The 27,778-nt window shown below is 38.3% G+C and overlaps 1 protein-coding gene across 2 annotated transcripts; it reads left to right on the forward strand.

The window, feature by feature from the left end:
• The first annotated feature begins 47 nt into the window (after window positions 1-47).
• Window positions 48-25,800, forward strand: LOC113234411 (katanin p80 WD40 repeat-containing subunit B1-like). Of its 2 annotated transcripts, none has more exons than XM_026469732.1 (16): window positions 48-188; window positions 268-398; window positions 2,577-2,910; window positions 3,854-4,052; window positions 4,487-4,637; window positions 6,945-7,119; window positions 13,199-13,333; window positions 17,134-17,175; window positions 17,771-17,926; window positions 18,466-18,597; window positions 21,660-21,756; window positions 22,894-23,029; window positions 23,472-23,612; window positions 24,053-24,165; window positions 24,247-24,321; window positions 24,399-25,800. In XM_026469732.1, exons 1-16 carry the CDS (start codon window positions 158-160, stop codon window positions 24,652-24,654), a joined length of 2,304 nt encoding a protein of 767 aa, XP_026325517.1. In that variant the 5' UTR covers window positions 48-157; the 3' UTR covers window positions 24,655-25,800. The 2 variants fall into 2 exon arrangements, with proteins under 2 accessions (XP_026325517.1, XP_026325509.1); XM_026469724.1 differs by having other exon boundaries at window positions 49-188; window positions 17,771-17,986.
• The last annotated feature ends 1,978 nt before the right edge of the window (window positions 25,801-27,778 follow it).

Here is a 27,778-nt window from a genome sequence, read left to right on the forward strand (position 1 = left end):
ATTAAAAAGAAAATCTTTGATTTAACAAATATTTTATTTTTGGTTCGAGATTTGTGCTGCGTACACAAATTATAATCTGAGTGAATAAATTTATGTGCACTTTTTACAAGGTTACGATCCCTACGTGGAATCGTTTTAGATTAATAAGCATTTAACAATGGATTCAATACGAAGGTCATGGAAACTGCGTAAGTCAATAAGTAAACAATTAGTAAAATGGTTGTTAATAAATGTGGCTATACCAATATGGTTCAATGCCTGTTGCAGAAGAGTTCATCGCCCACAAAGCAAATGTCAATTGCCTGGCGATGGGCCATAAGTCCAACCAAGTACTGGCCACTGGAGGTGATGATAAGAAAGTCAATCTATGGGCTATAGGCCGGCAAAGTTGTTTGATGGTTTGTATTTTTAAAACTTTTTTACTTTTTAGATACTAATTTTATAACATACAATTTAAATAAAGGTCTTTTAAAAAAATTTGGATAATAGAATGTGAACTGAAAATTTTACGTAATAATAATAACACATACCTACTTGTTAGTTCACTTTTAAAGGAACACTTAAAGAAAAACAATTTTAGTGTTGACAGAAAAGTTAGGAGTGTCATTTGTGATATATTGTATTGTGTATTAGTGTTGAAGTATTTACATTATAAAAACAGGATTGCTAATAAAAGGTAAAGTAACAATATTTTTATTGCATGTGTTACTACTACTACGGCATAGTAATATTATTATTATGTTCTATATCCTATTTAACAGTTTTTTATGTTGGAATAATAAATAAAAGTGTGAATTTTTTGTTGTCGACATTGGTGTTCTTTATATCAAACAGTAGTAATGTAGGTTACTATTGTAATATGTTTGTAATAAGTATTCTTATATTCAGATCATGTTTAAGGGTGTTAAAAATGAATGAAATTATTGAGGAGGTGGAAAATAAGGAAGACGGTCTTCTTCTTATTGTATTGATGGCATACACTGTATTATCCCGGCCCAGAACTTAGGCACGCTAATCATGCTTCAAGTAGCTACCAAGCTGAGCTATGCATGGTACATGTTTGCCATCATAGTGTAAGGATTTGCCAATTAGCTTAAGGTACTCACCAATTCTTGCTCAGAGTATTCCTGGTATGTATACCAGGAATACCTCATTACGGGTAGGCTCCTTTCGTGCATCCCACAAAGACGATGAGGACATACCATCTCATGTCATAATTTTGCCCAAAACAGTTTACTATAGTGATGATAGTGAATTGTCTATCGACACTGATGATGATATGTGTGTAGTTCAACTAGCAAAAAAGACATGTTGCTACAAATGATTTTTTTATGATACCAAGTGACTGGACAAATGTCGTTCATCTGGTGGTAAGATACTCGTCTGTCTATAGCAGTTCCAGTGCCACTCGCAGCTGCAATTGGAATAGATCTGAGGGCACTACAACTGCGTCCGTCACTCTGAGACCTAAGTTAAAAAGTTCAAACAACAAAAACACCAAATTATTTTGAACAAAATGTAAAATCACTTTGCATCTGAAAGACTGTTTTCAAATGTACCACACTTTTTTTTTTGTATAATGAAAATTATTTTTTTTATTTTATTTCTAATAAAAAATATAAAGTCAATAATTTTTCATTTAATCCAATAACAATTTTAGTGTAAGACTAAACAAGCAAGTTCTTTTAAAAATAACACCATTTTCTGGCTTTTCCAGAACTTCTTGAATTTTTTCCTTATCTTTCTTATGACTTTTATTCTAAAATCGGACAATATTGCGAAAATAGAACAAATCGGAAAGATTTATGTTTCAGTAACAAGTAGGTTAAGGAGAATATCTTCAAGTGTTGTATAATAATAACTGCTTCCATGGCCGAACGGTTACCATGCTGGACTGCCACACAGAGGTTCTGGGTTCGATTCCCAGGCCAGAAGAAATATGTGTATGGCCTACATTTATTTTTCTCGTGAGTTTGGGTGTAATTTGTGGGTCTATGTGTGTGTCCATGGCACCCGCGATACACGGTTTCCTAGTGTTGCGTTATTATGTATAATGCTAAGTGATATATAAAAATTTGTGAGTATTAAGGGGGATTGTCACGGTTTTATGTAGTCTAATAGCCACTAGATGGTTAGTAAAGCGAAATAATAGTTTACGTTTTTTGCAAAATTGGCAGCCAAAAGTTATACTTTTATTGTATGTATGATTATAGGCATTCATGATTGTTTTAAATTCATGTAACTTTTCAGATACAATCTTTTAGTTATACATGCATGCAAAGGTATGGTCTAGTGTCCTCTTTGTCCAAAGTATGTATACTGAAAGTCTGGAGTTCAAACCTTACCAAATGATTCTTTATAATTTACAAACAAATATTTTTCTTTAAAATAGTTTACTCTTAAAATCTATGGATATGTTTTAGGGAACTGTTATGTAAATACCTTCACATTTTTATCCCATTAATTATGCCAAGTTTAAATAATTTGCTAATTTATTAAAAAATAAAAAAGTTAGATATCAAGATTGTCAGAACTATGTTTAAAATAAAATTATTAAATTGGATTACTATTTGCAGAGTCTTAGTGGACACACAACCCCTGTGGAATGTGTGTGTTTTGGACATTCAGAAGATCTAGTCTGTGCTGGTTCACAAACAGGAGCTTTAAAAATATGGGACTTAGAAGCAGCTAAATTATTAAGAACTTTTACTGGACACAAAGGTGCTATAAAGTGTATGGACTTTCACCCCTATGGTGATTATCTGACTACAGGCTCTTGTGACAGTAATATAAAATTATGGGACACAAGGCAGAGAGGATGCATATATACATATTCCAGTCATCATGTGGCTGTAAATAGTTTGCAGTTTAGTCCGGATGGCCAGTGGATTGCATCAGCTTGTGAAGACGGTTTGTGTATTAAAATTAAATACATACTTTTCAAAACTACTAATTTGACTCAAAATGTAATCACTCAACAACAAATTTGCCACTGTATGTGGGTTTGAAACAAATACCAAAGCCAAAATTAATAAAAAAAAAAACCTTAAACCACTTGGGTGAAATTGAATTTTAAATTAAATTCTTAATTCAAATCACTTTTAAACTTTATAGCACATGCATTACAGTGCTTCTATTTTAAGTCTGCCAGGGCCGGCAAACTTCGTGTTTTAGCTGTCTTCGAGTTTTATTCAGTTGCCCTTTGCCTTTGGTACAGACTGGGCGCATTCAGTCGACTTGGAAGTATATAGAGTTGCTATTACATTTTCTATTTACTATCTAATAGGAGGAAAGCCGCTAAAGTCACAGGCACGACTGATAACTTACAGCTTGTACTTGTATTTTTGTACAAGAAACCGATACTTTCAAGAAAGACAAAAATGGCTATTTTTAAAAAGTGCAAAAACGTGTTTCTTTTGCTTGTGGTGTTTTAATCGGAACAGTAAAGAATATTTTAAAAGAATATTATAAAAAAGTTAAATCACTTCCTTTTCCTTTACTTTATTTTTGTTAACTTGCTTATTGACATGGAGTAAATGCTATTAAAAATAGGGAAATAGTTTTATAGCTCCATATAGTTCACACGGAAATCAAAATATATCAACAATAAAGTACGTCGTTCAAAATTCATATTATAGATTTTAAATGTAATAATTAATGGCCATGGAAATTAATATTCATGTGCATTTGGAAATCTGATGATTGCTGAGGGGCATTGAGAAAATAGAAGCACTTGCTTATTTATTTACTTGTTTAGTTATGTATTTACTGCTTATTTATGTATTTGTTTATTCAGGTGGAGTAGAGTCATCTGCCTGTCATGTATAAAAAAAATATTGTTGCTCTTTTTCAGGAATAGTAAAAGTATGGGATGTGCGTGTTGGTAAGGTGTTGCAAGAGTTTATCGAGCACACGTCATCTGTCACTTGTGTCAAGTTCCACCCACATGAGTTCCTGCTTGCAAGCTCTGGGACTGACAAAACAGTAAATTTTTGGGACATGGAGAAATTCCAATTGGTGTCCAAATTTGAGAAGGAGCAAACATCCATTAGGTATGTACTTTTTGTTTACTGTTTTTATGGTTAGTTTGACAATTTTTCTGTCATGCCCAGCAGTGGTACTATAATATAGGACACTGTTATTTATTATTATTATTAAGCCTAGGTCACGCTGAGGTACGGAAAAGATGCAATAATTACTGTACAAATTTTTATTTTAACCATATTTTATGCACAGTGTGCATGTATTAACGTAAGTACTTAACACACTGTATGAATTTTGTTGTAAAATATCACAGTAAAATTTATACTATGCGGATATTGCAGTGCAGTATGTGCTTAGTTTTAGATTATAACTTAACGTGTTATGCAACCTTTTGTCCATACAAAAGGTTGCATAACACTCGAGGTCGACACATAATGAATTAAGTAAAAGTCTTAATATTTTTTTATAATGAACTTATTTACATAGTAATGTATTTGTACAGGTTTATGCAATTTAGTGAAGACGGCGCGACGCTGCTAGGCTGCGGCAACGACGGACTGCATGTGGTAGGTTGGGAGCCTGCGCGCGTGCTTGATACTGTGCATGGACATTGGGGCCCGATACACGACATCACTGTTGCACAAACACAGCTTGTGAGTTAAAGAATATAAGTTTTATTTTATTTTATAGACCTCGTGAGCTCATAAGTTTTGAGACATAGTAAAACTTACATAAAAATTTAAAGAATTAACTCAATATTAAATTATATTTTAAAAATTTTCAGTTAATGATAAGTAGACACTAATCAACCAACAACTACCAGCAATTATTACTCAAAATGGCCGCCTCTATTCCTAATACAAGCTCTTAGACTTTCTGGCCAATCTTAGGTCGCGGCATAAAGCTTCTCCAGTGGGTTTCCGTTCGCTTATTTGATGAGGCTCCGCTTTAGAGAATCCAGGTTTGGGTGCGACTTTTGGCAGGTCTTGAGTTCCAATTCAGTCTACAGAGAATAGTCAAGTGGGTTAAGATCAGCACTGGAGAGTGGCCATTCTTCCACCGCGATGAAGCCCGGAAAATTTGTTACGCTTGACTCATTTTAGCCTTATGGCCGGTGCAGTCTTGCTGGAAAATCCATTCTTTTTTGTTAAATAAAGGGTTTCACCACAGTCTCTAAAATGTCACTTTGATAATTTTTTGGTTTTATCTTAACGCCTTGTTTGCAAAAATGGAGTGTAGTGACACCTTTATACGAAACCCACCACTAACCATACCATCACACTCGCCAGATGATGGGTACGCTAAACATTTTGTGCTGAAGCTGGAACACCTTCGCTGCTTTTGGCAAAAATATTTATTGTTTTATCAGTTGAACTTTTCTTTGACCATGAACATTCTTTCATTGGTGTAGCGTATTTTTTATAGGAGGCAATCATTTAGCAAGTGGACTTTCCCACACCTGTACGCCTTTCCTTGAGGTCGTATTTCATAATTCTGTTGACTGGAACACGTGAAATGTTAGTCTGCAAAGCAAGTTTCTTCTGGGTGCGACATGGATTTCGGTGAAGTCGTTCTCTGATTATTTTAATATTCGCAGTCGTCCTTACAGACCGTGGGCGACTACTCCTTTAGCGATCTTTCAGAGAATCAGTCACCTTGTAACATTTTATGGTGTATAATGTACAAAGTTGCGGCATACCTCAAAACATTTTATGTCACGAAACATCTCCATTGGTTTTATTCTCGCCATATGTAGCGGAATTACAGTCACACGAAACTGACGGGCGCAATTGCAGTGCCCCTTAGATCTTTATGATTTAAAGCTCTAAGTGGCACTGCAATTGTTATGGACAGGCGTGTCGTTTACCACCAGGCCCACGACTTGTTCGTCCCGTCACTTGGTGTCATAAAAAAAACTGTTTCATTTCCTCCATTACGAGAAACATATCCTTCTAATGTAATTTGTTCTACGATGCAGTAAAACCATTTCCGGAAATCCGGAATTCGAAAAAGTAATTAATTAATATTTGGTGGTTTTAATAACTCTAAGTCGCTCCTTGTAGCTACGTCTATACATGTATCTATGTATGTGGAACACCTTTTTCCGATCATTGGTCATTACACAACAATATTTGCGCTAGTGATTCACATCCTCGAGTGACATAGCCTGTGATCAGATCATATGCATGCCCTAAACGTAAAGCAAACAATGATAATGATACTTCCACAAACAACAAAGTTCACATAGCGAGAGCAAACCAGAAATTCATAATTTTTTTGATTCACATGTTTATTATGTTTATAACAAAAACCATTTTTTGGCAAATAACTTAATTTCAGTACGTAGTGCTAAAAAAACCGACCTCAAAAGTACGTGGAATTACATATAATTACCAAGTTTTATTGAAATCGGTTACCGGAATGTGAGCAAACCCGGATTCATCCCCTAGTTCGCCACTATACGGGACTTGACACAGGAGATAATAAAAATAGGTTCTAACTACTTAAAGTAAATTGAGAGAAAAACGCCTTGAATTGGAGAATAGCAAAATCAACCATTAAAATAATTGCTCCTTATGATAAAATTTAGGCGCTATTTATAAAAATGAATCTTCATGCGTGAACAGCTACTCTTAGAGGTGGATGATTTTCTTCAAAATTAAATGGTACCACTATGGAGGTATCCTCTTTCGAAAAAAAAGAATCATGAAAATCGGTTTACAAATACCGGAGTTATCGCGTAACTTACATACCTACATAAAAAACATACAGTCGAATTGAGAACCTCCTCCTTTTTTCAGCAAATATATCGAAAGAGCATTACAATTTAACCCAATTACAGTAATAAATAATTTTAACAATAAAATATACCATTACAACTCGTTCTTTCCCAATTTATCGATAAAATGAAATGAAACATGTACAAATAAACCAAACAAATTTTAATACTCTGTTTGCAGATTGTGGGATCGTTCCACGCCACTTACGTGGTATTATCAGTAGTTGATCTCGCTAAAGTGCACCCGTTCGGCGGGCCACCTCCGGTGTCGCCGCCCGTCGTCAGGGAACTATCACCGTTCCAGAAAGGACAAAGTGTCCGGAAGAGTTTTTCCAAAGAGAAACCGCCTAAACAAAGTAAGTCAACAATTTTCATGTCTTTCGTTATATTCCCTCTGTTTTGTTAGATTTGCTTCCTTTTGTTTTATACACAATCACAGACATATATCTGGATAGCCGCCGCAAGTACAGCAATATGAAAACCGAGCGTGACACATTTTATGTATCCCCCATGACGTTATAACAACTATTTAGTGGTGGGAAACCTCCTTCCGCGCTAAATGGATTGATTGAACGGAATACACGTATTCCATTCAATTAATCATTACAAGTAGTCGTGCAATATTAATATAGTAGAAAAATACCTATTATATAATATTAATATAATAGAAAACCCGCCAAGTGTTCGATAGTCGGATGCGTTCCGGGATCAGTCAGCGTACAACCAGAGCCCGAGGCAACGCTGCCGCGACATTTGTGGTCTGTGGAGGCTTCCGCCGAACCAGTGCCAGGACAACTGCATTGACCCGCCGGCCAGGGAGACCCGTAGAAACGGTTATTCCGCTGGCCGCCCGCGGTACAGTACAGGGGCCCAAGCGTGCTTAACCAGCTCGTGAGGCTGCCTCACCATGCCGCGCATAATCTCGGTGTGGTTAGACGTGCCGGTTGGTGACCGGGAGGTGGGGTCCCGGCGGCCATTCCCGGGGGGGTTCGGGGGCCCTTCCGTCCGGCGGATCAGCGCAACTTGTCTGTAGGCAAGTCTCTGGGGAAGCAGGCCCCGCGATTTGACCGCTTGTGTCGCGGCACTGTTTTCTCGCTTCACGCCTCTTTTTCCCTCCAACATGTTAGCGCAAAGTACAAATTTCGGTCGTACAGCGGTGCACACCCCCACCACTAAAGCGCTCTTTAAGGTGGAGTTCACGAACATTCGAGGACTCCACAGTAACATCCACGCCGTCCACCAACATCTTGAGACGGCTCGACCGGAAATGCTGTTCCTTATGGAGACGCAAATACTCTGCCCGGCTGACAGCAGCTACTTGAATTACCCTGGCTATATGCTTGAAGAGTCCTTCAAAGCGAAAGCTGGGGTCTGCTTGTTTGTCCGGGCAGATGTTTGCTGTCGCCGTCTGCGTCATTTGGAGGACCCCTCCTTCTCCATCCTTGGGGTACATGTTGACCTGGGCAGTCATTGCCGTGTCTACATTTGCCTCTACAGATCCCACCACGGCGACATGGAGACAACTCGTCTCATAGACCACCTTACTCGGGCGGCAGACGACGCGCAGGCGCAGTTTCCTACAGCGGAATTGGTGTTTTTAGGGGACTTCAATGCTCACCACGAGTCGTGGTTAAGTTCCTCTAAAACTGACCATGCTGGAAGAACTGCCCACACATTCGCTCTCACACACGGTTTAACCCAACTGGTAAACCAGCCCACCCGGATTCCAGATAGGGTTGGTGACGCGCCCTCTTTGTTGGACCTTCTGCTGACGTCTCGCCCGGCTGGATATCGGGTGGAGGTCCAAGCCCCTCTGGGTACTTCGGATCACTGCTTGATATCCACTAAAGTGGCAACGTTACTGCCACCACCACCTACTGTGGCTAAACGCCGCATTTGGCATTATGCGTCGGCAGATTGGGACGGTATGCGGGACTATTTTGCATCCGTTCCTTGGCGGCAGCGCTGTTTTAGTGAGGTGGATCCAACAGCTAGCGCGACTGCCGTTGCGGATGAGATCTTAATCGGGATGGAATACTACATCCCGCATTCGGATCTCGTCAGTAAAGGGAGGCGCAACCGCTGGTTCAACCGCGAGTGTGCTGTGGCTGTTGAGAACAAACAGACTGCATACCGCGCTTGGATCAGGGGTCTAGCTTCAGACGATCCCAATACGAACTCACTTAAAACAGCCTACAATAATGCCACCAGGTCTTGCAAAAGAGCGTACATCAGAGCGGATGCTCAGCGCGTCGCACGAGTTGGCCAAGAACTCCTGACGCATCCCACTGGTAGTCGGAGTTACTGGCGTCTGGCCAGAGCCGTTGCGTCGAACTTCTGCCAGCCCTCACTGCCCCCGCTGAGATATTCTGACGGCAATCTAGCCCACAAGCCGCAAGATAAAGCCGACCTCCTGGCCAATCTGTTTGCGGCTAACTCCTGTCTCGACGACTGTAACGCACAGCCACCAACTCTACCTCACTGTGGCTACACGATGTCTGATATTCGTATCAGACAATGCGATGTGCGTACGCAGCTGCAGTCTCTCGACGTCCGGAAAGCTAGTGGTCCTGATGGTATCCCAGCGATTGTACTTAGGAGCTGCGCAGCTGAGTTGACCCCCGTGCTAACGCGACTGTATCGTCTGTCACTCTCTTCAGGTCGTGTGCCGGACTCTTGGAGAGAGGCTAATGTGCAACCAGTTCCCAAAAAAGGCGACCGATCAGACCCGCATAATTACCGTCCCATATCCATTACTTCCATAATATGCAAGGTTTTAGAGCGGATCCTTAACAAACAACTGACCCAATACCTAGAAGATCACTCCATAATTAATGATCGGCAGTATGGGTTTCGTCCGAAACGATCAACGGGTGACCTTCTAGCGTACTTATCGCATATTTGGGGTGAGGCTATAGACAAACGTGGCGAGTCGTTGGCTGTTAGCCTCGATATAGCCAAAGCGTTCGATCGGGTCTGGCACAAAGCTCTTCTCTCCAAGCTCCCGGCGTACGGTTTGCCAGCCCAGTTATGCAGCTGGATTGCCGATTTCCTTCGTGAGCGGAGAATTCGCGTCGTTTCTGACGGCAGCATTTCGAGGTTCGTGAATGTGAACGCCGGCGTACCGCAGGGATCCGTCCTATCTCCCACGCTTTTCCTTCTGCATATCAATGATATGCTTCCACTTGGGAATATTCATTGTTATGCAGATGATAGCACTGTTCATGGGGGATATCACGGATTCCCCGCAGCTGGGCGCGCCGATACTGACAGAGAGCAATCTGATCTTGTCGTTGAGCTCAATAGGATATTGGACCTCATCTCTGCATGGGGATCTAAAAATCTTGTTGAGTTCAACGCCAAGAAAACACAGGTTTGCGCGTTAACAACAAAATTGTCGCCGTTCCTTCCCATGCTTTCTCTGATGAGCACAGCACTTTCACCTCAGAGCAGGTTTACCTTGCTCGGTATGGAAATCTGCTGTGATTTGAATCCAAGGAGCTACATCGAATCTGTGATCAAAACAGCCTCACGGAAACTCGGAGTCCTGAACAAGGTGCGACGTTTTTTCACGCCGGACCAGTTATGCCTGCTATACAAAACACAGGTCCGGTCTTGCGTTGAGTATTGTTCGCACTTGTGGGACGGCTCCGCCAAGTACTTACTCGATGCCTTGGATAAATTACAGCGTCGTGCTACTCGAATCATAGGCGACGAAGAGGTCTCATCACGCCTTGAACCTCTGCAACTGCGTAGAGATGTTGCATCGCTTAGCGCCTTTTACCGCATGTACCATGGTGAGTGCTCTGAAGAGCTGTTCAACCTCATCCCCCCTTCCCCGTTCCTGCTCAGAAGCACGCGTGCTGGCCTTCGTAGTCACCGTTTCACTACCTGCCGCATTCCATCGCGTACTAAAAGGTTCGGTGGCTCCTTTCTCTGCCGCACGGTTGACAAATGGAACTCCCTTCCGGCACATGTCTTCCCTCCCTCTTATAATATGGGGTCCTTTAAACGAGGCGTGAAGAGGCATATTGTAGGCAGGCAGGGTGGAGGTGGCTAGTGCAGCGAGGGTCTCATCGCTGCACTAGGTTCCTTCGCGTTTGGATACCACTTTCCACTTAACATCAGGTGGAGTGGAGTCATTTGCCTGTCATGTATTTAAAAAAAAAAAAAAAAAAATCATGCCGCTACCATACACACCGGTGGAATACGCTAACATGCACCTCATTTATGGAGAATGTCGGTGCAAAGCTAACGCTGCCAGCAGATTGTATCGAGAAAGGTACCCAAACACTGAAAGTTACCCGGATTATCGAGTATTTTTGAATGTGCATCGAGCGTTTTCGGAGGGTCATTTTCCATCTGCCAGAAGAAACGCTGGAAGACTGAAATCGGAATGCGATGAAGAAGTTCTCAATGAAATAAACATTGATGCAACTACCTCAGTACATGCCATAGAAGCAGCTACGGGAATCCCAAAAAGTACGGCACATCGAATTCTGAAACGTCACAAGCTCCACCCATATCACTATAGGCGAGTGCAGACGTTATTGCCTTGGGACTATCCACTACGGATCGCATTTTGCCGTGTGATGCTGCAAAAACACCGGGAAGATCCCCAGTTCCTAGACAAAGTTCTATGGTCGGACGAAACAACCTGCAAGAAAGATGGCTATTTAAATCTTCACAATTTACATAGTTGGAGCAATGAAAATCCGCACCTGATGAGACAAGACAAATCCCAATATCAATTCAAGGTTAACCTATGGACAGGCATATTAAATGGAAAAGTGATTGGGCCCTTTGAGTTACAAGGAAACTTAGATGGTGATAGTTATTTGAACTTTTTACAAAATGATTTGCAAGAATTATTAGAAGACATCCCCTTAAGTGATCTACAAAACATGTGGTTTCAAAATGATGGTTGCCCAGCTCACTACGCCCGTCCTGTGCGAGAATACTTAAACCAAGAATATCCTGGGCGTTGGATCGGGCGACTTGGTCCTATCATATGGCCACCCCGTTCACCCGACCTAAACCCCATGGATTTCTTCTATTGGGGTTGTCTCAAAGACAGGATTTACGCAAAACCCATCACAACATTGGACGAGCTTCGGCAAAAAGTCAATCAAGCTGCGGCTCATATCAACGGTAGAAGATATGCACGACAGATAAAACGATGATTTTTAAGGCGATATCGTGCATGTATTAATGCTGGTGGCAAACAATTTGAACATTTACTATAATGTTAATTTAGCAATAAATAAATTAAATGAAGAAATACCATTTGTTTTGATTTATTCAACATTTTTCAGCAACAAAAACCTATTTTCGGCTAATAGTAAAAGTGATTACTATAAATAAGAACAATAATTTAGAATTTTAGTCTTTCTTAAAAATGGTACGAATATTTTTTGCAACATTTTTTTTAAGTACCTGCTTTATTGTTATTCAACAAAGGGCATCTATCTATCTCTTTCTAACGTATATCTCTCGGTATTTTTCTCTCTCTCTAATTTCTAAATTGCATCGACTACGCACACGTGCCATTGAAATTCCAAGAAATTGCAACACATAACCTTTTTTCGGCACATAGTGAAAGTGATTATTATGAATAAGAACAATAATCAAGAAATTTAGTCTTTCTTAGAAATGGTACCAATATTTTTTTGCGCCTAGTTCTCTTAAAGTATTATACCATTTTGGAATCTTGGTTAGTTGCGTCAATTTTTAAAAATACTTGCCGCAGTGGTGTCCGTACTTTTTTTTTACAAAACGATGAGGGAAAGTCGACTGCAGGTAAAAATATTTCAAAATTTCAAGGAAAAAAAATATTTTGATGGATTTTTTTGTAAAATTGCAGGCATTCTGGGAATTTTAAGAGTTGTGGTAGACAGCAGTACTACTTAGGTGGCCGTTAAAATTAAAACATCAGAAATATCTGAAAAAATGTGGTCGTGGTGATTTAAAATATCATTAAGGGAGTAAATTTTCGAAGAATAACAATTTAAAAAAAAAATGGTATAAATTTTTTTTCTTATTTTTCCTCAAGTAGTTATGCGCAGGTCCACCCTCCAGCGCCCGCTTATCGTTGAATTTTGGGACACGCTGTATATAATGTGTGTATTTATGTATGTACGAACTGTTGCACAAGATCTTTTTTAAATTTATACAGTTATGAGCTCATTGAGCTTAAGGCCTCCAATTTTAATTCAATTGTTTGAAGCTACTCACAAGACCAGTTTTTTTAAAATATATAATTGTAACTGAGTAGACTGCACTGTCTGGACATTATAAAGTGACAACCTTATGCTAAGAGTGACGTAGAGAATTTTGAAACTGACCTTTAACTCTATGCTTGTATATTTGTACTAGTGATAAAGGAAGCTGTTACCTCCCCAAATAAAATAAAAATATATATTTTTTTCCTAATAGTGATGCACCGACCGACTCTTCTAGACGAGAAAACTGCGGAAGAGTCTGCCTCAGGAACGGAAGCTGATGAAGACTCCGGCGCTGTCATATCGAACATTCATGATTACACGGAAATATTCCGCCCTTCTAGATCTTGTATGTATTTGAATTTTTTTTAAAGATCGTGCTTGTTAGTCCCTTGAACAAACACCAATTTAATAGATAGTAAGAATATTGAATGGTATCAAACAGCCATGTATACGCTCAGTGCTGGGCGTTAATCAATTGAATTTCAATCAGAAATTCAATCAGACTAAAAAATCTATAAATTAATTTTTTAAATTGTTCTAAGAAACAATTGACAGTAACAATTAAAACTACAATTGAAACTACCGAATAAAAGTGTCATTACGAATATGGCACTCATTTCTAAATCCAAGATGGTGTGCACGATTTTGAGTGAGTGGGTGGGTGAGGAGGTGAGTGAGGTGTTTGTGAGGGGGTAGGTTAGGTGGTGGGTTACAGGGTGGGTTAGGGGTGGGCTATGAGTGGGTTAGTGGTTGGGTTAGGGGGTTGGGTGTATCACTCACAAAATGATTGAAAAGATTGAATATTGATTAATTGTTAATTGTAGATATACGCGATTAACGATTGATTTATCAATTGTTAATTGCTGCTTCGCTATTGACAATTAATTAATTGTCAATATTTAATTGCCTGAACAACTAAATTTTGCCCAACACTACGCTACATTACATACACAAACATTTCGAGATTTTTTTTAATGTGCGTCTAGCAAATTAAAAAAATCTCACTCACAAACAACAACTCACAAATCACACCAATAAAATTACCTGGACTCAATATGAGCACCAGAACAATGAAATTCTCTCCGGGGCACTACCCAAAACACAGAGACCAGAACCAGTTTAGAAAATAACAGTTCCCAAATTCGTCCCACCGGTGAATCGAACTCGGGACCTCATCCAGCGCCCACAGTGCAAACCATTAAAGCGACGACTGACCGGATCATTTCGGCGTAACGTAACATGAGTATTCGCGTGGTCAGTATAGCGTACCGGCCCTCGCGTTGATGTCGGGACCCTTTTAGTGTTATGCCCTAATTTAGGTCAGTACAGCTCGAACAATTGTCGGGAGTGCGTATGTATCGAGCATCATCGCCTGTTTTCGTTTTAAAACAATGGAGTGGGACAGGGATAAAACTCTGTTTTCTATTGGTAAATGACAAGAACGTACAATTTTATGGGACCCCTCTCAAGCACGACTTTGTCATTCGACATTTCGGCTGCGAATGCGAATGCCACCGAGCGCAGAGTTCAATAGGAGCAATGATACCGGTCGATCTGTTAAGCCGCATCGTAACATGCTCGCCGCGAATGTTAGTTACGCCGAGATGATCTGGTCAGTCGCCGCCTTTATGCCACCGAGGACGTCAAACTGACTGTTTTACAACATTTTGTTTTACTATACAGTGCCTCAACTACGAGATTACAGGGACAGTTGTCGCTAACGACCGCGTAACTTCACACTTTTGTATGAAAAATAGTACAGCGTCTCTAGCGGTCACAGAGAAAACTAACATTCTGAATGCAAATATTTTACGTAGTGGCTTGCGACAACTGTCCCTGAAAACTCATGGTAGCGGTACTGAATCATAATATATTAAAGATATTGAATGAATTAATGAATGAAATATTAAGTTCTAAGGTTTTCGCGATTGTTACACATAGGAAATTAAACTATTTTTTCGGATCTAAATCGCGTATTAATATTTTTCTAACAAACCGACGTGTCGGGCCTTTTACTAATCTCATAGAAACGAAATATTATTAAAATTATTAACAATAAGTTTATTTCTTTTGTCATTTAATTCAGACCACTTGACTCATAATAATATATGCCTTAAGGACTAACTAACATACAATATAATGAACTAAATAACTAATCTACACGAAAATGCACCTGCGGCGACGTGTGGCGCAATCTGGTGTCAGGTAGCTGGCCGCGAAGTCGCCGATATATGACACCCTTCGGGCAAAACTTTTCCTTCATGAAGGTCGGCAGAAGTTCGTCGGTACTCTCACTAATCTCTCAATCTTAAACGAATTAAAATTCACGTTGTGGCGGGCCTCCAATCGCTCGACCCTCTGGGTGTATTTGGCTTTTAGCCTGATGTACTCCACGACCTTCTTAGACTTCGTAGAGTAATGTAGTCGCAATAGGTACAGCAACTTCGTCGGTATACACGGACGCAGCAGAAAGGTCGTCCTGTCAGTACTGTGCCTCACAGGTTAGGTTAACGCACACACTCAGCTTCGCACTGGGGAAACCCTGTATCGCAGATGCCATGGACACACACATGAAAGAAAAAAGAAAGAATGAAATATTTTTATTTCATAAAGAAACAGCAGAGTACATATACATTTAAGAATTAGGGCACATGATAATATGAAGAAAATCGAGATAAAATTTAAAAAAGCATAACAATTAGATAATAAACACAAATAACACACAAACAGGGAGTAAATAACTATAACAATAAATAATAAAGCTAATAAATAAGCCGTAAAGTGTGCATGCAGTGTCGTTACGGAATCTGTCATCCACTCAGCTTTGTGTCGTCTTTCTCATTTATTTATTTATTTATTTATTTATTTATTTATAAACACTTGGAAGCTTACAGTATTAACACCAAAGCGCTTACAAGTTAAATTGAACATATTAATAAGGAAAATAAAATAATAGATTGAATAAAATAACATCGAAAACAAAATAAATAGTGAAAATTAAAATTGCGCACAGCATGCCATTCACTCACACGGCAGCAGTACTCGATAGGTAGTTCAAGAACAGCAGTATCCCGCGATGAATAACATGCTGTTTGTCAAAGAATATGTCTAAATCTAAATCCTGATACTGGGTGAGCAATGCGTTTAGCAGCGCGATCGCGCGTGGAGTAGGTGCGTTATCAGCGCTTCTCGTGCGCGATGCGGCGCCACTGTCTGCGAAGAGACGATGCGGACGACGCGCGCGCGCGCTTAGGTACCGCGACGGCACTCCAACCAGGCCACAGCGCGCCAGCGCCTCCGGGTTGTAAATTCGGTTGGTGAGCAATCGAACATAATGGGACAGTAGCGTTTCCTTCCTTCTTAATGCAAGTGTATCCAGCCCCACCATGCCATTAACAAAGAGAGACGGATACAAAAACGGATAATACCCGTAGAGTCGCATGTAAAGATAACGTGCTAATTTACGCTGGATTCGTTCCAACATAGTTTCATATTTTGCTTCCGAGGGATCCCAGACTATAGAGTTGTACTCTAGTCGACTGCGAACCAAGGACTTATATAGCATCACAGCAACTCCAGGATTCTTGAACTCGGAACCGACCCTCATAATGAACCCTAGTGTTTTGCTAGCTCTACTACAGATGGAAGTAATATGCTGTCGGAAGTCTAACCTGGAATCCATTGTCAATCCAAGATCATTAATCGTTTGGACTCTCGTCATTGGTGTCCCACACAAATGGTAGGTAAAACATAACGGTGTTCGGCTGCGAGTAAAAGTGATTGCCTTACATTTTGACACGTTAAAGAACAAACGATTTCTGTCAGCCCACCCAGCAACCGCGTCAATATCCAGCTGAAGCGCCTTGCAATCGTCAGCCCCGTTTATTGACGTGAACAGTTTTAGATCGTCCGCGAACATGAGGCATTTAGAATAACGAACAGACAGTGGCAGATCGTTTATCATTATTAAAAATCATGGTCGTGGTCTCATGGTCTAATCTGGAACCTCTGTATAGAGGCAGACCAGCATTATGACTGTTCGGCCACAGAGGCGGTAAAATAAAAAACGCTGTTTCCCTTAAGGCATAATCTTATGTAACTAATCTACTTAACTAATTAATCTTCATATTTCCTTATTTGTTCCAGTGAATCGAACTCCTCCACCGGCTGACGATTACCCCATCCCAGGTATAAACGCATCACATTAACATTGTTACTGTACTAGCCATGCACCTTAGTTATAGCTAGTAGTAGCTTTTGCTGGTACATCGAGTATATAACCAGAAATAAAGACGAAATGTTATTTAATTTGTTTGAAAACTATTCTGCCATATCATAACGGTGACAACTGCGTTCCGATTGGCCAGCCCGAATTCGATACATTTGACTGACCAGTTTAACTTGAGCTTAGCTTTAATGGACGAAAATTGAAAAATTACATATTTAATTACCGATTAATATGATTCCGTTTGTTTTGTAATTAGATGTGTTGCTGCTTTGCCCACACCACCGAATGGAACAGCTCCCCATAGTTAGAGATATTATCATTATTACAATAAATACATAATATTTTTGGAATATATGGAGACGTACACACAGGTCATTGAAGGTTAATATTATTTGCACTTTGATAACATTAAAGGTGTACCCCGTCAGCTGAATGGTCAGACCCATGTCCAATGTTTTTGTAATAGTACGTATACACTAATACAAAACCATGCACATTAAGATTATTTACTAATTTTCATTTAAATAAAAATAATACTGTGTTTTGTTATATTAGATCAAGATGCCACGAACTTGGTGCATACAGCAGCGACGTCGCTCCGCGATCTAATGCTGGGCGAACCTCCTCAGTCTCCGTCTCCCGCACAACTCACCCGCCCTCAGCCGCAGCCCTCGCCGCCGCAGCGTCAGCGCACTGAAATACAAACCTCACGTATACCCACTTCTACTAAAGAGTACAGTAGTTTTGATAAAAAACCTGAGATATTGCATCGTAAGTTGTTTTTTGTTTCCTCCGTTACTAACCGTTTAGTTTTATCAAATTGCAATCGTGAAATTATTAACGAAATGAGAGATTGTAACTATATCACCGCCAACCCCATCGTCGCTCACAGTTCCATTGTTGAGCAGGGGTCTCCTCGATGGAAAACATTTGACCATTGTCTGCTGTACTGATCGAACTAGAGACTTACTACTTAAGAGTTATGTGGCTCAAATCTTACTTAAGGTCCTATATAGGAAGTAAGCGTTTACCAGTACCAGGCTATCCCTGCTTTTTTATAAATCTGTATGAAAATTAAATATAACATATCATTTAAGTGGATAAATTCTAAAATCAAAGAGTTCAAAAATAAAGTCATTTTTAGTTAATCCTAATCTTGCTTTAGGGCTACTTACAAAAGCCTAATATCAGCCTTCCGCTATAACCAAGACATCAAACAGCTTATACAGCATTTTCTAACCTATGGGCAGATGGGACTAAAGACAATAGCACATTCACCACTGCACCTACCGCAACCGTTCGAGACTACGCCGCCAGCCCGCTCTCAGCTTCACTTAACCGCCATAACTCTTACAAAGAAACTAAACGGAACTGTGAAATGAGTAAGTAACATCAAACGTTCTGGTTACATTATGTTTCAATAAAATAAAATAAATTTAAAGCTTACCTTAATACACACACGCGCGCACGCGCACTAACGCACACACAGACACACACACGGACACACAGACACACACACACAAACAGAAACACACACAGACACACACAATCAACATAGCCCCGCACTAGGGAAACCCTGTGTCATGGTTGTGTACGCGGGTGCCATGGATACACAAATACACAACCACAAATTACACCCAAACTCACTAGATAAATAAGTGTAGGGCATACAAGTATTTCTCCCGGCCTGGGAAGCGAACCTGGGACCTCTGCGTGGTAACCGTTCGGCCACAGAGGCGGTTAAATAAGTTAGCACTTAAGAGGCTTGTAGGTGACTCGGATTCAGTAGAGGCGAAGCTACTGAGCCTTGAACACCGCCGTAAGTTGCCTGCTTATCGGTATTCTACAGGATTTATCACGGAGAGTGTACGATAGAATTGCACGATTTAACTTCGCCTTCTCCTTCCCATCATCGGGGGACTAGACGTGGGCTATGGTTCCTCCACTATATTTTGGATTCCAAAGATAGGCACGAAGCGTTACGCTTCCACATTTATATGGCTAAAATCTATGGAATGGAATTCCGTACCCGCAGACTTATTCCCTGAACGCATTAACTTGGGCCTTTTCAAAGCGAGAGTGAATAGGCTATTTAGATGTGTATGCTCGACCTCACCGTCACTTTCCTTGAGGTGAGATGGAGGTCAAATGCGCACTTAATTTATTTTTATAAAAAAAAGCATAAGTATTGATTATGTTGAGCCAAAGACATAAATGCGAAATGTTTAAGGGGTCATTTTAGAATAAACTTTACTTTCATTTCGAGTAGGTATAAACACTGACCACTCTATTTTTAATACCTTGACTTGAATTTTTTGTTTTACACAATTTTTACTATTGATATAAAAATAAGGAGACAATACAAATAGGAATATCAAAATATAATTGATAAACGTAATTTAAATATATATAAAATTTGGGTATTAATTTTAAAAGAAGTAATAAAGTACGGACAGCAGCACATCAGACTACACATTTTTGGTCGAAAATCGCCTCCAGTGCAACGGAACAAGATACGTCAATGTGTAGCTTGATGTTCTGTTGACTGTACAATAAAAATACAAACGATATTCAAGGCCCCCGAAAAACAAACAGACCACTACCTAGTTCGAAGTTACAAAGGTACAATCAAGGACCTTTTGTAATTACAATATCAAGCTAATAGTAATGGTAATATCCAAAAAATTTACACCATTTTTAATTACGGGTTCACTGTAATTATATCTTCGACTAGCTGGTGCCCGCGACTTCGTCTGCGTAGAAGAAGTGACCGTCAGGATGGCTGGTCGCCTGTGGCTTCTGGTACCGAGTGTATATTCAAGAATTACTACCTATTACCTACTTATTTGCCACCTTTTCTAAATAATTGCTACCTTTGATACATTCTGATAAATTAAAAAAAAATATTGAGCAGCCTTTTTGATGTCAGGATGGCTTAAACGATTGAAAATTTTTGTGTGAAAAGTGCCAACGCCTGCTCTTTATATTATGGCAATAGAGCACTAAAAACTTTTGCTTTTTAAATTTAATCAGACAATTTTCAATCGCAATATTTTTTTAATAAATGTAGATAATAAGCGTATACCTTTAATTCGTGAAAGTAGCAAATAGGTAGCAATTACTGGTAATACATACATCTGAAAAATCCTGATATCAGAAGGGCTAGTCAATTTTTTTTTTAATTTCTCAGAATATATCAAAGGTAGCGATTATTTAAAAAAGGGAGCAAATAGGTAGCAATTCTTGAATATACACTCAGTGCCCGATACCACAGGCGACCAGCCATCCTGACGGTCACTATAGAAGTATTTCGAGTGGCCTACTGTACTATACTAATTTCAGTTTTATTGGTTCTCTATACAAACTTTCACGCCTATTTCACCCCCTATAAGATTTATTTTTGTGACAAAAAGTAGGCTGCCTTCTTAAACTATCTCTATACTAAAATTCATTAATAATAGGGGTTTAAATATGAAATTGCCGATTTATTTTACTGGCCACTTTAAATTAAAATTAAACCTGTATGGTGTCCGATTTCAGAGTGAAACGTTTTTCACGCGAAAAGTAAAACATGCTTAACTTAAAAAACATGATATTTGATTGTTCGACTTTCAATTGTTTTTACATTCAGCTTTTAACGTGAAGATGGATACAGCGAAAATCTGAGTACCTAATTTTCGAATACGAATTTCCACATGGAGTTAACGTAGCAGAAACTGTCAATGCTGTATTTGGAGAGGATACGGCATACGCAAATACGGCAAACGCCGGCAATACGGCAAATTACGACTTGAAGAAAGAACCACGAGGAAGACCAGTCACAAATGTAAATAACGTTGAATTGAAGGTAATGATGGAAGCCGATCCGTATGAAACTACCACGAAACGTCATGGTTTAATGTTAGCATACCCACAATATGACATATGGCGTTTGAATAATGACGACGGAACTCGCAGCAAAACAGCTTCACCGTTATTGCTCTATGATAACGCAACACCTCACACTGCTTGAGAAACAGTTTTACTACTACAAGACCTGCAGATATAAATTATTCATCATCCTACATATTCGTCGGGCCTCGCCCCGACCAACTACCATTTTTTCCCGCAATTTGATTTTTTTTTGTGTGGAAATAAAATTCCCAGGAAGCAGTACAAAAATCCCTTCACACAGCTGTGGAGTCCAGGTCTCCAGAGTTCTATCGCAAAGGTTTAAATGACCTTCCGATTACATGGCAGAAATGTATAGACAACAAGGGAAAAAACTTTGATTAAACAAATATATTTAATCTTAAAAAAAATTGTTTTAATTTTTCAGTGCGAAACGGCAATTTCATACTTTAACCCCTAATATTATATACCGAGTTACTTTCGTATTTATAATATTACGTATTAGTATGTATGTTTAGATGGTTTCATAATTATGATTGTAATCTTCTTGCAGCCTCTGGTCTTCGTCAGAGCAATAGCGACATGGCGTTGGGCCCACCATCCCTGGGACCTAGGTCGTTATCGTTTAGCAAGACACCTAGTGAAACAAGGTACTCCATTGATTCAGTTTTAAAAACGTCAGTTTTTCGCGTGCGCGCTTACTGCATTTACTTTCGTTACTTTGATGCGCTATAACATCGAGTATATAACCAGAAATAGAGACGAAATGTTATTTAATTTGTTTGAAAACTATTCTACCAAATCGTTACGGTGACAACTGCACTCCGATTGGCCAGCCCGAATTTGAAACAATTGACGGGATTGACGGGTATCGTCGGTCGTTTCATTTTAAATTGACCGGATTAACTTGAGCTTTGCTATAATAGACAAAAATTGAATAATTACATATTTAATTACCAATGAAATGTGATTCCGATTTTGTTATTAGATATTTTGCTGTTTTTCCCACATCACGGAATGGAACAGCCCCCCGTAGTTAGAGATATTATCTTTATTACAATAAATACACAATATTTTTGGAATATACGGAGACGTACAAACAGGTCAAAGTTGTTGGCGCTGTACTATTTCAGTTTTCTAATTTGTGATTTCAGTGCAAACGACAGTTGATATTTAAAAGCGATATGACCCATTTGCGTGATGAGTTGCCAGGGATGGAGGGCCCTTATTTCGTCTCTATTTCTGATTATATACTCGATGCGCTTAAACAGATATGAGTACATAGGAAACTAAAATAATACTACGTACAATCAAGGTTACACTGAGAAATCCTATTACACTTTACGTTCCTATGGTTAGGACAAATTATAGGCAAAATACATCTTTAAATAGAGCGTCTCGCTCATTTAACTCCTTAGTTAATAAATATAGTGAGGTAGACTTGTTCAACACCAGTACAAGTAAGCCAAAACGCTTACTCAATTATATATTTTTCTCTTCAAATATGTAGCTGCTATAACTGTCACGTATTTGATTTCGTTATTTGATTTATTATGTTTTTTTAAGTCGTCCACTTACTATACCTTGTTTCTATCGCTCAATAATTATCTGTGGAAACTTTTAATTAGCCCTCAACATACATGCACTTGTCTGTCAAGCGTATATTATACTTACCATTATATTCTTGTTACCTAGCTGTAAGTTTTCCAAAAAAAAATAAAAAAAATAAAACAAAATAGGAAACCCTGAATATTTAATATACCTATTAAAATTTTCACTTCTTTCAGACGTAGGGTAGATAGCATAAGCCGAGAAGCCGTGCAAATGTATCACGCTGAGACAGCAGAAAATGACCGCGAATTGGAGTTTGTGCCATTCGCTACAGACCGACCTGTAGGCCTTGACCTTGATGAGTTTTTGCCTGTGAGTTTATTCATATAATTCATAATTTTTTTTAAGGCACAACACTTTATCTATGTTCAGGACAAATAAAATCATGATAAGACATCGATGAAAAGTCTCTGTACAAGGTTTAAAAAGTATAATACAATCCAGGTTTCCTTTGTTGCAATCATCGTAGATGTGACATGGTTTCTATAACAAATATTATAGCTTTTGACTAGGTTAGGAGATTCGTGACATAGAAAGTAAAGGTTGACAATAATAATATTATTATTATCTTATTATTTATGTAATATATTGTTGTTGTTAATAAAACAGAAGTACACATTTGATCTCCTGGTCATTATTCGCCGAAAGGATCAAAGTTAGCTCCATGATTTCGGAGTCCAAAAGTAACTATTTACTGGGATATCGAGAATACAGTATTTGATTGTCATAATTTGAACATCGTATTGTTTTGCAGCGTGGCTTAACAGTAGGCATGGCGGGGCGGGGGACGCGTGTCGGTGGTGCTGAGCCCAGTGAGCAGGAGGTCCTCGGCGTTATGATGCGTGGACACGACTCTATGATGGCTGTTCTCACTGCCAGAGAACGCGCTTTGCAAGTAAGGGCCCCTCCCGTTTTGTTTTTTAATAATAACAAGTTACGAACGGGACGAACAAGTCGTGCGCTTGGTAGTAAGCGACACGCCTATCCATAAAAGTTGCAGTGCCACTCAGAGATTTAAATCGCAAAGACCTGTGGGGCACTGGCTCAGCGCCCGTCACTCTGTGACACCCTTACCCTTCCAAACCGGAACGCACTAATGCTCACATGACTGCTTGGAGGCAGAAATAGGTAAGATGGCAATACTTTCCAGGACGAGCTCTTTCACAAGGAGCTCTACTGCTACTATATTTAGAAAAAATAGTATTGCATTGAACAAGCATATAAACATACAATAGCAAAGTCTTAGTTAAAATTGTCTGTATTAGACCTTATTAGGCATTTATCAAAGCCTACTTTGGTGTTACTGCTAAATATATCTTTTAATATTTATTTCAGATATTCCACTCCGTAAGAATGAACAAAAATTTGAAAACTGCCCTAGAATCCGTTATCGCCTTGGAGGATACATCTGTGATTCTCGATATTCTTAATGTGATGGCTCACAAACCGTAAGTTACCATTATTATACTATTATAATAATACGAAATTGTTAGTCTAAAGAAACCAATAATGTGTAAAAACAATTTCAGATCACTTTGGAATTTAGACATTTGTCTGCTGATGCTGCCTAAAATATACGATTTATTACAAAGCAAATACGAATCGTAAGTAAACCTTTCTAGATTATATTTAATATCAAGTTTGAATCGAGAAAAACACAATATTTTTCCTTATTACTTAGGTATATGCAATGTGGCTGCAACGCGCTAAGGTTAATAGTGCGCAACTTTTCGTCAGTAGTTCGCGCTAATGTGAGTGCGCCAGTTCATACATTGGGTGTGGATATACCGCGTGAGGAGCGATATGCAAAGTGCGTGCAGATTCACAGATTATTGCTGGACGTACGTGCGTTCCTGCTCAAACGACAGACACTGCAGGGCCGCCTCGGCGCCGCCTTCAGAGACCTTCACACACTCATGCAACAAGGTCTAGACTGACATACCATTGATAATCACCACCAACAACAAATAATAAGCTGGATATTCGCGAGATCTTTAAACCACCCTACTCTTTGAAATACAATATGATACAGTACACAATAAAATGTGATCTATTGTTTTGACATTCTCTCATTAATTTGGTCTCTGAAGAATCTGGTGTTTATAATCTAACTTAAATGCGACAAACAAACACTCTTATGTTATGTTTGCTATAGTGAACTTGCCTTGTCACGTCTAGAGATGTGTTTTTTCCCGATAAATATCTGTCAATAGATAAATATCCGATTTCACTGAGTATTTATCCTAGAACATGGATAATTATTTTTTTGTGTTTTTATAATAGAATTAATTTTTTATTAAATAATTACGTACGATTACTTCTCATTTTGCCATTGTTTTATGTAACATTACTGTTTTAGTACCTAAGTTTTGAGTCGATAACATCTCACTAATGGTAGGAATGTAAATTAAATGCAACATACTTTAACCTAACTTAACCTAACCGAAACTTTTATCAACATAAAAGTTGACTGGTTTAGAAAATTCGATTGACAGAAAAATATCAATAGAACTGTAACCATTGAGCTGACCTATCCTGCTTAATAAAGTGCGACCTAACTTTATGGTTTTGGGGTCCACTGCGTACTAAATAAAATCATGTTTGGACTTGAAATAGCCCAAGGATTCTCCTTCACATTTCACACACCAAATCTATTAATTAAAACACATGATATAAAAAATAAATGTTTATAATTGTGTAGGTACACAAAATGTTTTAATGCAAAGTGTGAACACAATTGTCCTTAGCGGCTCTTTCCGTCTCTTTCGTACTATGTAAATTATTCGGTAGCGAATGTAGGGTTTGGCAAAATAGTGGCCAAGTTATTTTGAATTGAATTTACTTTGTATTAGAATTAATTATCGTTTAAGCATTTCCCATGACGTCTGTAGTTTTTTCAAATAAAATATTGAACAACCAAAAACTCTTATATTCTATATACGAAGCTGCACAACTGTACAATAGTGGACCAACTTAGTGACTTGAAAAAAAAAATCCATACAAAATGTTAGACAGCTGATTAATATTGTGTGGAGATAATTCTTTTTTTTAAATAAACTACGTATTTAAAAAATAATTAGGTTCACGCAAAATACAGGGATTTACGGTACTTAAAAGTTTTTTTTTTATTACTGCATATAGAAAACAAGGATAACAAGCAATATAATGTATCAATGTTTACAATTAAGCTTAAAAATATACTTTCGTTTTACTAAATATAAATAATAAACCACGATTAAAAATATTTATCCACGTTTTTGTATAAATATCGAGTAAAAATGGATATTTATCCTGAGTATTTATCCCAATGATATTTATCCATGACCCATCTCTAGTCATGTCACAATCTTGTGAAATACGATGTTTAAATAGCACCTAGCATAAAATGGTTTAGCGGCGTTAGTGTTGCACTTGGAGTCAATAGAAATTGCACTATTAATCATACATACGAGTACTATAATTAAATCTTGTTGAGTCTTGCAACGTTACTGAAAACTGTAAATTAGTCTTAAAGAAGTAAATAACATTTCTACATAGCATTTATACTTAAAAGGCTGGTTACTTAATTTCTTCCAATAAATTTTTATTTGATACAAAAGTATCTAAAAAGATAACAAAATAAGTAGACCTTTTTTTAAGGTTGTTTTTATGTGAAATTTTTTGTTTTTGGTTTTATAAACATTTGTCTTATACATGTGCCTTTTTAATAAAAAGTATGATATAAACATAATTTTAATTAACTGTAATCACAATGATAGTCATTGAGTGTATAATTAACTGCTTTTAAAACAAACTTGACTTTGCATTAGACTGACAATGTAACAAGTAATAATTTGTTATATTATTATTTATTAAGTAAAACTAAACAAAAAATAATTTAAAAGTTATACGTAAGGTGTACATTTTTTTGATATTCTGGAGAAATAAATGACTACTAATAAGAATTTTGTTTTCTTGTTAAATAGCAGGTGTAGACAATTTACTCACTCTTTACCAATTAGGAATTGTAACAAATTAGTATGAATCTGTCATGATTTGTCCATAACGATTTTGGTACTTTTTTAAAATTTTTATACATTTTTTTTAAATGGTTGACGGTTGCATGTTAAGACGTGGCTGATGTGATGTGGGTGGATGTGGCTTAATAATGCTACAGTTTAAACATCATTAGGGAAACCATGTGTCCCTAACAATTTTACATGAATGATGACGGGCTAAAGTATTATTATACAGGGTTATTTGTAAAATACTAACAACCTGACAGGACTATATTTGTAACACCATAAACAAGAACACTTTGAACAGAGGAAAGACTTAAAGAATTAGAAATAGCACTACAAAAAGTAAACTGGGATATACTAGGCCTTAGCGAAGTTCGTAGACTGGGCGAAGAAGTAAGAGAATACGAAGACTACATCTTCTATTATAAAGGCGAGACCAAGGGAGTGCACGGCGTAGGTTTGATTGTCAAGAAGTATCTAAAAGAAAACATAATAGAGTTCACGAGTAAATCGGAAAGGATTGCCATTCTGAATTTGAAAATAAAGAATCAAAAAATCCCTGGTCCATAATTCAAGTGTCACCTACAGAACAGGCTAGGGACGAAGAAAAAAACATATTTTACAGGTCTCTGCAAGAAATTATAGAGGAAACACACAAAATAAGATTTTTATAGGAGATTCAACAACCAAATGGGTAGACAATAAGACGGAGAATCCAAAACAAGTTGTAGACTTCACACAAAAGTACAACTTGAAGATTATGAACACATTCTTTAAGAAAAAATACAACAGGCAGTGGACATGGCTATCGCCCGATGGGAAATACAAAAATGAAATTGACTTCATTATCACTAACCAGCCTTCCTACTTCAATGACGTACATGTAGTCAACCAGCTGAACTTCAATACAAATCACAAAATGGTTAGAGCAACCATGAATATTTATAACAAACCTAGATCAAGAAAACATATTAACAACTCCCTACCCTCCCAATACCTGACAATATTAGATTGCAACTTAAAGAAAATCTCACCACTATTGAAGATACAGAAAAACTAC

The sequence above is a fragment of the Hyposmocoma kahamanoa genome, unplaced genomic scaffold, assembly GCF_003589595.1.
Source record: "Hyposmocoma kahamanoa isolate Upper Pololo Valley unplaced genomic scaffold, ASM358959v1 102, whole genome shotgun sequence".
Lineage (NCBI taxonomy): Eukaryota > Metazoa > Arthropoda > Insecta > Lepidoptera > Cosmopterigidae > Hyposmocoma > Hyposmocoma kahamanoa.